General features: G+C 42.6%; 1 protein-coding gene across 2 annotated transcripts; it reads left to right on the forward strand.

Moving 5' to 3' along the window:
* Window positions 1-1,782: 1,782 nt before the first annotated feature.
* LOC125290937 (C3a anaphylatoxin chemotactic receptor-like) lies at window positions 1,783-7,904 on the forward strand. 2 transcript variants are annotated; one of them, XM_048237390.1, is made up of 4 exons: window positions 1,783-1,835; window positions 4,912-5,030; window positions 6,195-6,738; window positions 7,147-7,904. In XM_048237390.1, exons 3-4 carry the CDS (start codon window positions 6,196-6,198, stop codon window positions 7,561-7,563), a joined length of 960 nt encoding a protein of 319 aa, XP_048093347.1. In that variant the 5' UTR covers window positions 1,783-1,835; window positions 4,912-5,030; window position 6,195; the 3' UTR covers window positions 7,564-7,904. The 2 variants fall into 2 exon arrangements, with proteins under 2 accessions (XP_048093347.1, XP_048093346.1); XM_048237389.1 differs by lacking the exon at window positions 1,783-1,835 and adding an exon at window positions 2,266-2,443.
* The last annotated feature ends 5,487 nt before the right edge of the window (window positions 7,905-13,391 follow it).

The following is a 13,391-nucleotide window of genomic DNA, read 5'->3' on the forward strand; positions in this document are numbered from 1 at the left end:
GTTCACAGATAAGCAATAAGCGTTTCGTGCTTCATCTTTACAGAGCTCAGTAGATAGTAAATTATGGAGAAGACTGTCTTTAAAATCACCTAATTGATTATCCTGGCTTACTAGTGTAACAGGGTGATACATGAAGGGCCAAGGGGCCAATCACAGTAGCCAGACTACGCCACCCTGAGGCCTAATGCACCAGGGAATCTTGAGATTGTACCTCTAAACTGAGACAGCGCTCACAGGTTCGAAAATTACACGGTGGAGACATGAATTCCAGCAAAGATTTATTAAGACACAAAGGTTGGGAAGTGGAGATCTGAGGGTGGCAACTATGGAAGTTCACACTGATACCATGCATGTGTAGCAGGTAGACCTTCTCTGCCTGCTATTTCCAATAGCACCTGCCAGTGCTAATGAAGGGGGCGGGGCATGGGCTTAGGCAATTAATCAATCTGGCACCAGTGGAGTGCTACTTAAGAGCGGCAGCAGCCAGTAACAATGTAGACTGAAATGCCTCTGGGGGTGAGGAGAAGACAGTTGCAGGCCAACTATTGGGTGAATCTGATGGGTCAGAGACTTGATCATCCTGTGAGAAATGTTATTGAGCCAAGCTGGGAGAGTGTGGTGGCAGATTTGCCGAGTTTTAGGTGGCCTGGAGAATCTGTGGCGCGAGAAATGAATGTTCTACATTGTTCCTTTTGCTCAACAGTAATATGGCCTGTGATTCCTGTGTGGCAGCTACATGTTCCAGAAATTGACCTGACACTACTTGAAATTAAGGAAAAAGATCCTGAAGTGGAGTTGGTGTATAGTTTTCACTGTCATATAGAAGAAAGATACCATGACTTTTAATATTCACTGATGGGTCGAAGGATCAGGAGTCAGGGGTTACTGGAGCAGCCTTTTTTGTTCCGAAAATGAAGGTTCATGGCTCAAAGAGAACGTCTGATTCATTACATGTGTTCACAGTTTAGCTATATGCCATCTTGATGGCTGTGCAGTGGGCGGATCAACTACGAGATAGGAAGGTGTTAATATGCAATGACTCTGTGTCTGCAGTCAAAAGCCTTGGGAAGGGAATGTCAAAGGGGCGGCAGGATATTGTTTATGAGATACTATTGGCACTCAATAATGTAGGCAAAAAGGAAGTGAAGGTGTCATTTTTATGGGTACCTGCACATGTGGGAATCAGATGGAATGAGAAGGTGGATGCGTTGGCCAAGGAGGCGACTCAAAAAGAAGCCATAGATGTTCCTCTGACACTCGTCTGAAGGAAAGAGTATTGTGTGGCAGAATTCTCTTATTAAATGGCAACAGCTTTGGGATCAAGACACAAAGGGCAGACATCTCTATTCCATTACTGGTAGTGTTTCTGACTCAGTTACGGCCTGCACTAGTGGTAAGCGTAAGGAGGATATCATTGCAAGACTGAGAATAGGCCATACATGTCTGAATAGCACACTGTGTATTTTAGGAACGCATCAGGACAGACTGTTCTTGCCAGCAGAGGGAGACTGTTGAACACGTATTGTTATTTTGCAGGAAGTATGAATCACATAGGCAAGACTTGTTCAGATGCCTAAAGCGGTGTGGGCTGAAGGAAGTGTCCCTAAAAAGTGTGCTTGATGTGGGCACAAGTGTAAAAGGAAAGCGCCACTTTAAGTTTTTATCTGATACTGGGCTGTATGGGAGAATTTAATTTTGTAGAGCATTAGTCCAGCAGGAGGCAGCAATGCAACATTGTGGATGCCAGCTGCTGTAAAGCCTAATAGAAGAAGAAGAAGAAGAAGAAGAAGCAATGTAGACTCCACTGGTATGGCCCCTGTCTGTGCTACCGTCAGGTATGCTGTCTCCCTGTAGACATTTGTGTTTTTTTGTTTTGTTATGTATATTGTGGTGTTTTCATTGTTTAATCTTCTGTGTTCTGTTCTTTTAGGCAGCACAGTCATGCTGGTGGGGTAACATGGGTCGTGCTGCTGTCTTGTCTTTGGTTATTTTATGTTTGTTTTGTTCTGTTGCCTGTCTTGTCCTTTTGTTTGTGTAACTTATGTTTATTTAGTAGGGAGGTGGCTCTGAGGGGGGCTAGTCTAAGCATACGTGTGGTGTGGTTTTGTGTATTGCAGCAGCACAACCCATGATACCCCACCATCATGACTGTGCTGCCTAAAAGAACAGAACACAGAAGATTAAACAATGAAAACCCCACAATATACATAACAGAAAACCACAAATGTCTATGGGGAGACGGCATACCTGACGGTAGCACAGACAGGGGCTACACCAGTAGAGCCTACATTGCTACTGCCTGCTGCCCCTCTTAAGTAGCATTCCACTGGTGCCAGATTGATTAAATGCCTATGCCCCGCCCCCTTCATTAGCACTGGCAGGTGCTATTGGAAATAGCAGGCAGAGGTCTCCCTGCTACAATTGCATATCTAAGAAATACTAGGTGAAATAGATGCTTTCAGACTTCGATGTCCTCTGTGAAGCCAGTCTGAAAGCTACCCAGAGAGTTAGGAGAGAAAAGACATTTCTCTGCTGTGGTTGCAGGCATAAATAGCATGTCTTTCTCATTAACAAGTTACCAGATGTCAGTTGCCTCTGGATTTACAGGTCACACATTCTCTCACTGACTGATGTTTAGGTGTTTGCAATTTGACAGCTTTAATATCTGTAACGGCCTATACATATTGTGACAAAAGTAGGCTGGCTCTGGATTTAATGACATGTTAAGTTAAGTTATAGGTCTACTGTATAGTCCTGTAGAAAATTTGTTCTCTGCATTTTACCCATCCAGGGGTAGTGTAGGCCTACATACACATTCACACACACTCAGAGCAGTGAGCTCACTAGGAGCACACCCACACTAGGAGCACACACAAACACACCCAGACCCTGTGCTCTGGGGTACACTATGAAGGACGTTAGACATATCTAGGCTATGTAGACATATCGAGGCTTCACAAAGCCTTGACTCAGGGGTATACGTTAAGTGATACTACGATTGCAGTTATGTGATATATTTGTCAAACTAGGCTTTCAGCTCCGATCTGTGCGTGTTCTCGGTGTTGGGATGACTTTGGCCAATCGTGTAACATGGAGACGCACAAGACCGCCTCTATTTAAAAACAATTACTTCCGCATTCATGAGCGATAGCTTAATCTACACTGCGGTCATTTTTTGTGTCTAACCTATAACATCAAATAAATCAATTGTCATCAGTTGTTGTATGGTATGCACGTCCATAGTTGGATATTTGCATGCACAGCACTATTAAAGCGCATTCGAGACCCAAAATGTTAGTAGAGGCGGAGCTCCACCTGTAAGATATATGACAAAATCCTACACGTGTGAGAACTTAGTTTTTAAGACAATTGATTGGTCAGTGTGCGGTAGATTACACGATTTGAGCTATAACTTGGCACATAACCTCCTCCCGACCAGGTTTGGTTGACAGATACCATGGTGATATAGCGACACTAAAACAGATCCACTTTCGCGTCACAGCATAGCATGGCTTTGCGCGCAATATACCTCGCTAACCCACTAATCGAGATTCGTATTACACCCCGCAGGTCTTTTCTCCAGGGCTTGCCTTAGAGCCTCCTGGCATTCATCATGATCAGCAGTTGTATAAAGTGCTTCAACGTCCATCATGACCAGATGTAGGGATGTAACGATTACTGGTAAAATGGTAAACCGCGATAAAAATGTTGACGATAACAACATAATTATCACGGTTGATTACCATGGTGTGGAAACCGTGTGTTTAATCCTTCCCAGTTTCCAGAATAAAGGAATCACATCTACTCAGTAACATTTTTCTCCCCTTCCCTCAGTACCCCCTCGATCTATGAGCACCACGTAAAAATGAGTTGCATCGTCCCTGGTTAAATGTTGCACTTTTGATAAGGTTTTGTCTATATTTTTGTAAACACTGTCACACTTTCTTGAAACCATTTCAGCTTGTGTAGGCCTATCAGTGCCTTCTGAACGTATTGAACACACTTATACCGCGATAATACCGAAAACCGTGATCATTTTGGGCACTGTAACCTTGAGGTTAAATTTTCATACCGTTACATCCCTAACCAGATGTATTCTCAATTCTACAAATTTCATCCAATAGGCCAATGCAAAGTTGAGTGTGTCATGGATATAAACAGTTTATAGGCCCATTTTGATGAGCACCCTGTAGTTTTATTAAAAATGTTGACCCTGGGAAGTGTTCCCCTTTCTTTTTCTACCATCAGGATCATTATCAAAGCAGCTGAAATTAAATGTGACGCGCTGTAACCTAATGTAGCATCACTACATCTGGTATACTCAGCTTCTCACCTCAGTCTCATTTTCACACAGAAAATGCCAACCATGTGATATAGCCGAAGCATCAAACCACCCAACCGAGATGTTTAACCACAGTAACTATTCTCATGTCGAGATAAGCCATATCGAGCATGAAGGCTTGTACTTGCCACTATGGTCAAATTGAGGAAACTCCAGGTCTATTTTGTGAGACTATATTTGCATTATTTTGCAGACCATTCATGGAAGAAAAGTATTCGGTATTGATGTGATCTCTATCATGCAGTTGTTGGGGATGTTGTCTAGGCCTATGTGAAAGACAGAAAAAGGACAAGTTAAAAGGTCATAGGAACATGAATTCATATGTTAGCCTACATTCTCACTCACAGTTTTCAACTTACAGGGTAGTTTGATTTTCATGAACGCAATCTGATCTGATCTTGTGTCTCATTATTGCCTGTTCACATATTAAACAATAGGCTGAAAATATAAATGTCTTTTAAAGGGTTTTTTCACACTCTTGTGTGTGTTTTTTTTTTGTGTGAGAGTGTACACTGTAAGTTGTCTTCTAGCCCTCTCCTCACTACCTCTTCTTTATGTATGCAACACAGAGAGAGAGAGAGGGAGGGGGCACCCCTGTGCTGTTGTCAGTTAAACACCACAAATGAACATACTGAGAAAAAATTGAATCAGCAGCACACAGGAGTAGCCTACAGCAGATAACAAGCAGGTAAGCATCATTTTACATAACATACACAACAATGAGCGATTGCAACCTCAGAGTGTCTCTTGCAACATGACGTGTTGGAGAGAACCGCTGAAATAATTCATGTATCACAAATGTTTTAGTCATATATTGTACCACTATTTCATTTACTAGGTAAACCCTCATTATCATCATTGTATTCTGAGTGTGAAAGTGTGCAGTCTACTTTAGTAAAGGATTGCCTTTGAAAATGCAATTGAGGAAGCTTTTTGAAAGTAAGAAAGTAAAGGTATAAAAGCAGGGGAAATGAGGTTGGCTAGAATATACAAGATCGGTGAAGATGGATGTTAAGCATGCGTGTCACTAGACCCCTTTTACCACTATTGAACTGCTGTGCCCCAGGCAATTATTTAAGGTTTTTAACTAGCTGATGTTTAGATACATTGGCCAGTGCATTGTTCAGACACTGAGACATGCATGTGAAATCTTTTCAACGTGTATGTCTAGAGAATGCATCGGATTAGCGTTTTTTTTTGCTCCCCAACGAATGTTCGAACTCATTATCATGCTAAGCATATCCAAAATCCATTTTACACCGGATTTCCCCTTTAAAGTGCATTGGGTCCATCATCAAAACACAACAAGGAGAACAGTAGAAGCAAATTCCCCAGTCCAGGCATGAACAGAGAAAAAAATGCATGTCAAACACCCAAAAAACATGTACAATGAAGGCACACCATGAAACACATAGCTTTACCAAAGTTCTTTAAAGTAAAAAAGCGTTAACTTTAAAAGCGTCAACTCAATTCTACTATAAAAATCATAGATTTGATAATGAGACGGGGAAGAGGTGAAAGCCTGAGAAGAGTAGCATTTGGCGTGAGATCTGTATCAACAGCACAGGCATGTCCTGCTCAGTGTGTTTGGCAGATCTGCTGGAGCTACAGGAAATGAGACCACTCTATTTTAGAGCCTTATCTCAACGCATCTGGCCATAGCTTGCATAAACTAAGACGGAGATGAGTCGGGTAAAGAAATTTGCTTTTCACTAGAAAGGGGAAATTTACATGCACACACAAACCACTGAAGTCTAATCTAGCACTCACGACCTTGAAAGCAAAACAAGACTCAAGAAAATAATTGTATTACTATTATTATTACCATTAATAATATTATTTATCCCTGCAGAATGGCCCCCAACATTTCACTCCTACAGCCTCAGATCAATTCCTCCTTTGAAAATGATCAGACAACAGTGGATATCTATGACTTTATAGTTAACATCGAAATCCTGTTCTGCTTCATCACTGTCATCCTGGGAACCGTTGGCAACGCCCTGGTCATTTGGGTGGCTGGCATCAGCCTACGGGCCAAAGTCACTTATGTCTGGCTAGTGAATCTGGCCACTGCCGACCTCATCTTCTGCCTGACCCGCGCCTTCTCACTGGCCCAGAAGTACCAAGGCAAATGGTCATTCGGCGTCTTCCTCTGCAAGTTCAACGGCTTCTTCAAGTACGCCAACATGTTCTGCAGCGTCTTCCTGCTGGCGGTCATTAGTTTGGACCGGGCGCTGTGCGTGTTGCAACCCGTCTTCATTAAACAGCACCGTACCGTCTGTGCTGCGCGGCTGGTCAGTGTTGTGGTGTGGGTAGTGGCGTCGGTCATGAGCGCACCGTACTTCATCCATTGGCAGGTCTACCCTGACAAAAAAAATCACAGGTGTGGCTTGAAGGTCTGTAGCTTTATCTTTCCTTCTTCTCAGATTGTATAGCTTTACTTGCGTAGCACCCTAAACTGATAAACCAAAACCAATCATATTATGAAATGAAAATGTATTCTGGTCTATTTCTTCAGTTTATCTTTAAAGGCTCTTCAGTTTATCTTTAAAGGCACTTCAGCTAACATGCTTTCAAGAGAGGACTCCGGTGTCTAACACATGTTCTAAGCTTTCAAGGGTTCTAATAGAGGATTTAGGTGTCTAACACAAATTTGCAGACCTGTGTGTGTGTTGTGACCTGTGTGTAAAAACCTTTATGGTGCATAAATACTCCACTAATCAATAACCTCAAAATCTCTTACAATATTGCATGGTCATTGATGCTTTTCATAGCCTGTTCTTTTTCATCATCCACTCTTTTAGGAAGACAATGGGAATGCCGCCAAGATGGCTCTCATCGTCATCCGCCTCTTGTGCGGTTTCTTCCTCCCGTTCGTAGTCATCCTGTTGTGTTCCGTGCTAGCAGGCGTAGGAATCCGGCGTACACAGCTGAGGGGAAAGTCCCGTCCCTTGCGGATGCTCGTCACCCTGGTCGCTGCCTTCTTCCTGTGCTGGGCACCCTACCACTGCTTCCGGCTGGCCAAGGTGATCGACAGTAAGAACCGCCCCATCAAAGTGGGTCTGGCACTGACCAAGAGCCTGGCCTACTTCAACAGCTGTGTCAACCCTGTGCTGTACTTCTGCATGGGTATTAAACAAGGCTGGCTGCGGCGGATCAGAAATGCTGCTTACCACCCTGCTGTCTGTGGTAACACCACAACAAACTCTACCTGTCTGTAGTTGATTCAGTAATTTGATGCTTGTGTCTGTCTTCTATTAATTATACCATCATGTGCAGTCTTCAATGCAATCACAGCCAGAGATGTAAAAGTCCAGCTTCAGGAAGTAATTAGTCCTGCCATGTATTGGTTCTATTGTTTTTTAAAATCTGTGTGTAAGCCACACTTGTTAAACTTAGCTAGTCTGCGACCAGCTAAACGGTGAATTAGAAATGATCAGCATAATCATATGATGGGTGTTTATCTCTTGACAGGTGCAGGTGATACTCAACTGTCCACTTAAAATAAATGAATAAATAAATAAATTACGAAGGCTAATTATTCAAGAGGAGACTTACAATGAAAACAATCCTGGGAGTGTCTAATGTAGCTGTCTGGGCAGTTTATGCAAGTCAGCCCAAGAGGAAATACATGAAGATAGTCGGGAATAATCTATATGCCAATAGGAACATTTCTCTTGAAGAATTCAATGACAAATTTTAAAACCTGATATACAATTTATAGTTGTAGAATTTTCATATTTTCATATTAATATGGTCATTCACATTGATCATATTCCTTTGCATTCCAATGAATAATTTTGCTGTCTTTTAAAACGTACAAATAAAATGAGTATTCTAAATGAGTATTCGTTCAATGAGTTCATAATCAGTGAAATTCTACAATTTCTAACATGTTTTTTAACTACATGTTGGCCACATCTCAACAGTATTCTAAATGTCATGCCTGCTACAACTCCCATAGGCACTTAATTTCCCTGCTTCACCGGAGTGTTGAAGATAAGTAAGGCATAATGTGTAGAACACCGGTCATTATTGGGAAAATAAGTCCCGACATGGACCCCGACGCACAGCGCACAGGTAATTTCCTAATAATGGCCGGCGTTCTATACATTATCCCGCTTATTACACGGCTACTTGCCAAAACAAAACAATAAACTCCCACGATATGACTATTTAGCCTACATAGCCTTGGCTATAGCATATTTGTTACCGTTCATCGTGGCTTTTGCTGAGAAACAAATAGTTTGCAACAACACACGCTGAACTTGAATCAAACATTCTTTAGAACACAGCTGATCAACCGTCTGCTTTCACGTTTGAAGGAAGTTCCAATCCTTGCGTAGTGATAGGCTATGAAAGACGTGAATAAGAAGCACAAAACCCATTTTCCTTGACAGTATTATGAAGAGCCGTGTAATAAACACACATAAGCATTTGTTCCCAATTCAAGGGCACACACCCACCTTCGGGAGGCTAAATGGACTTACACTTGAGCCAAAGTGCTTTTAGGCAAGTTCCCCCACTCAGCAGCCATCTCGGTAACGCACTTTGAGCAGTTACCGGGCAGCTATTTTCCTATTTAACTGAATGGGGAACATAGGTAAGAGTTACTTGTGGAACTGCCTTACTGGCCTTCAGAACCGCACTTCATGGGCACACTCAGTCAGTCACTACAGCCACTTTGGAAGAAATATGCACTGACACCCACTGAACAGCTGCAGTTGTTGGACTTGTGCTAGACCCCAGACCAGGGGTCGGCAACCCGCGGCTCCCGCTGTGAGAAAAATATAAAGACAAACCTGCGCTCACGTTTGGGGGCCATTCCGCACAAGGCTGTCACATCCATAACGCCAACACAATGCCATGGTAGGCTATTTAGTTGGCGTTATGGATGTGACAGTTTTGCGTGGAGTTGCCCTTAAATGGTGACAGCCTCAATTCTTGCATGACACTTCACCTCACTGAATATGAGCCAGCCAGACTCCAAGGCCATCACCAAATCTAATCTCTGGTAGGCCTAATGTTCAATTTCGCCAATGACATGTCAACAAAAATTGAGTGTTGTGTTGTTAACTATGATGTTACTTTACATACCAAAGGACACTGGAAAAATAGGGGGTGGTGTTTAGCCTACATGGAAAGCCTAAGGCCTATACTTGTGTCATTCCACTTTACATTTCAAGTTGCATACACATTAAAACTAGTAGAGAATGTAGGTTATTTAAAAATCCTCTGTTGAATGAAAGTAACTGTACGTTAAATATCCAAACTTTTTCTTGTAACCGTCTTTATGTGGCTTTTCTGAGATTAAAAAAATAATAAATTTGGTAAAAGTGGCTCTCCAGGCAAAAAAGGTTGCCGACCCCTGCCCCAGACGAATGTTGGTCAAGCTCTCGACCGAGAGACAGGTCCCTTTGTCACAGAGGATGTACAGTTAATGTACGCAGATGCCTGAGACTGCGGGGTCCTGTCACCGCAGCATCGGTAGTGGTGCCGTTTGGCCTGCATCCCATGCAAGAGTTTTCAAGCTTGGTGGAGCTATGTGTTCCCCAAACTCATTATGCACATGTGTGCCCATGGGAAGGCCAAGCTGACGCATCTTGTCCACAGATGTCTCTCTCTATGGCTGGGAAGCCGTGTACAAGATGGCAGATAGCCTGTGGTGTGTGGATGACCACACAGAAATGCCTTCACATCAGGGTGCTGGAACTACACACTTGGGGCATATTGGCAAGCATTTGACCAGTTGTTATGTTCTAGACAAGACCGACTGCCATGGTGGCCTTAGCACACAGCAGCTGGGCCACCTACTGTATGTGAGGGACATTACGTTGTGGTCACACTAACAGGTACGGTCACGACATTTGTCTGATGTTCATGTAGTGGGTAGGGTGGTTGAGACAGGAAGCGCAGCTTGAAGGCCGCCCCACTGATGCTGATTATTTGGATCAGGTGGCACCAGTAGCGCTTCCTTTTAAATGTGGAGTGAGATGCGGACAGGAGAACAATAGTGCGGTGTGCGTTGAAGAGTGAGCTTTGTGGAATAAGCTGTGCAAACAGGAGAACGTGAGTCTTTTCAGAAGGTTACGTCTATTGGTCTCTAACACTAAACTTGTTTCCATCGAGTAGCACTTAACACGGTTCATTGTTTGTTTGTAGCTCGGCCTGGTGTCTGTGCGTATGGTGACCAGTAAATGGTACACGCAGTTTCAAGTCTACTTTGCTCGCGCATAATAGCCGGTAGTGAATCCACACTGGTTTGCAGCAACGTAAGTTTACTTGCTCCCCTTTTCCTTCAGACGTAACACGTAGTATTTATAGCTCTGACCGTTTCCTGTCTTGATATTGTCTATGGCAGTGTTTCCCAACCTGGGGGGCGCGACCCCCTTGGGGGGGCGCTAGAGAGTCCGGGGGGTGCGCGATGCTTTATCGTGAAACAGGTGCATTGTAAGATGCAAAACTTTACAACAGTAATAACACAGTAATACACCTTAGCAAAGCTCCAATCAGACTTCCATCTGCCATCTGTTCGTATGACAGTCTGAACTACCTTTGATGGACTAAACGAGGGGAAGCAGTGCACTTAATCAATTTGCAAACATATCTCAGTTATGGTGTTCATTACTATGAGCCATCACCCACCCATTTAACATAATTTAACAATAATTACATTTATTAAATAAAGGCACACAAAATAAAAACGTATGATTTGGGGGCGGGCACAAATTCCACCAGAAGTGAATTAGGGGGGCCATGGAGAAAAAAGGTTGGGAACCACTGGTCTATGGCAGTGGTTCCCAACATTTTTTGTCTTGTGTACCCCCTGAGCCTTTTTGTCATACCATGAGTACCCCCTCACTCATACGTGCTAATGATTATTCAAAAGTATAACATAATTGATTATTGAATGAAAATAACTTTATTTCATCTTCTTTTAATTCTCAGGCATTTTCTTTAATTTTAACTCAAATTAAGCATAAAAATGAATAATATGTTGCCTTGAAAATAAATAAGTAATATTAACAAATAAATAAATATGAAATCAAAATAATCAACTTGTCTTTGCTATATATATATATATATATATATATCTTGTAACATTTAGGCCTACCACAAAAAAACCTGGAGCCCCTTTGAATAAGTCCCCTTTAAACAGGCATTTAAACTTTAAACCAGGAACAAAACACTTACCAAAATAATATTCAGACTCACTAATAGGCCTAGCAGTTTCTTTTCATCAGTCATGTGAGCTTTAATGAGACACTTGAGCTTGCTTGTCTTTCATAAGCTTTGATAGTTCTGGGGGCAGTGTGGAAACAGCTGTTACCAGGCTGGTCTCCACATCCAGTCTGTTCCTCTTGGTTTTGATGTGTGTCAAAGCTGAGAAGGTCACCTCACGCATATAAGTAGAACCAAAAGGCAAAAGTTCAATCAGTGCATGTTTTCCCAGTTCAGGATATTCCTTCTCCACATCACACCAAAACTCAGTCAATGTCTTCTCAGCATATGCCATCTTCAGCCCACGGTCAGATGATAATTCCATCAGAGGCTCCTGCAGCCTTGCAGGAAGGCTGTTGCTGCTCTCACTCACAATGAATGGGTTCCTCACCCAATCCAGTCTTTCTGACTTTTTATCAATGTCCTGGAAATAATGACTGAAATCAGTGCAGAGTTTGGACAGATGTGCTTGCACCAGTTTGACCACTGGACCCCTGGCAACATCAGTGGTGGCAAGATGGGCATTGAGTAGTGGGAAACAGCTCACATCTCCCCCATCACATTTCCTCTCCCATAGTTTGAGCTTTTTTGTGAATCCTTGAACTTTGTCATACAATTTCAGGATATGTGACTCCTTCCCCTGAAGTGATAGGTTGAGCTCGTTAAGTTTGGTAAACACATCAGCAAGATATGCCAGGCCACCCACTTGGCATCCTCAAACTCCACAGCAAGAGGATGCAGATGCTCCGTCAAGAACACAAAAACTTAATTGCGAAGTTCATAAAGTCTCAGTAGCGTTTTCCCACGAGACAGCCAGCGGACGTCTGTGTGAAGCAATAGTTGATCGTGCTCTGTGCCGTTCTCATGACAAAGAGTTTCAAACAGTCTGTGATTCAATGGCCGAGATTGGATGAAATTTATTATCTTCACAGCATCATCCATAACAGCACTTAAATCAGGGCTCATTCTCTTGCTAGCCAGTGTTTCACGGTGAATAATACAATGCATCCATTTAATGTCGGGATTTACCTTTTTTACGTGTCCAAACAGTCCCTTTACGCGCCCCGTCATCACAGCTGCTACATCTGTACAGATGTGGCTGCAGGTTTTCCACTGCAGATCATGTTCTTTGAAGAAGCTGTCTATAACTTGGAACAATTCTTCCCCAGTTGTCTTTCCTGGCAGCGTTTTGCAAAATAAAATGTGCTCGTTTATGTCCGACACATCTTTGTAACGCACGAAGGACAGGAGCTGCGCTTCTCCACTCACATCGGTCATTTCATCCAGCTGCAAAGCGAACTGACCGGCTAGTTTGATTTTGTTCACCACTTGTCCAATAACCCCTTACACCATTAACATGTTGGATTCAACAAACAGGATATTAAAGAATTTAAATGCAAAGTTACATTATGATGTTTGCATACCGTATGTATGTAACAAAGGTATAGCAATTTATTGCACATGGCTGTTGACTGACTTAATATAAACAGGCAACAGTGGAAGGGGTTAAACTTTTTGCCATTATGCCTTAGCTTCCTAAAATAACCTTCAAATAATGGGGCTGTTCTCGCTTCTTCATCGACCTGTAACACCTAGACCTGACAGCCACCTCCCTGTCAATGATGTTGGACACTGGTGGACAAAACTATAATTAATGCATACTGTGATTCAACATTACATAGATAAAGACAAAAAAACATCTCTCATGGTACCATCATGATTTTTAACTTGTACTGTGTTTGTTGATGTACCAATGATTCTAGCAAGAGACACTTGTATGCTGACGTTAGCTAGCTGACACTGACAGAGGCTAAAGTTCTTCCTATCA

This window comes from Alosa alosa, chromosome 2 (genome assembly GCF_017589495.1).
Source record: "Alosa alosa isolate M-15738 ecotype Scorff River chromosome 2, AALO_Geno_1.1, whole genome shotgun sequence".
NCBI classification, from domain to species: domain Eukaryota; kingdom Metazoa; phylum Chordata; class Actinopteri; order Clupeiformes; family Clupeidae; genus Alosa; species Alosa alosa.

What these genes read in the sequence shown, in the direction of transcription:
- LOC125290937 (XM_048237390.1), top strand. Translation starts at nt 6,196, where the DNA reads ATGGCCCCCAACATTTCACTCCTACAGCCTCAGATCAATTCCTCCTTT. An exon ending in ATCACAGGTGTGGCTTGAAG is followed by an intron (nt 6,739 to 7,146) that starts GTCTGTAGCTTT and finishes CCACTCTTTTAG; the next exon opens with GAAGACAATGGGAATGCCGC.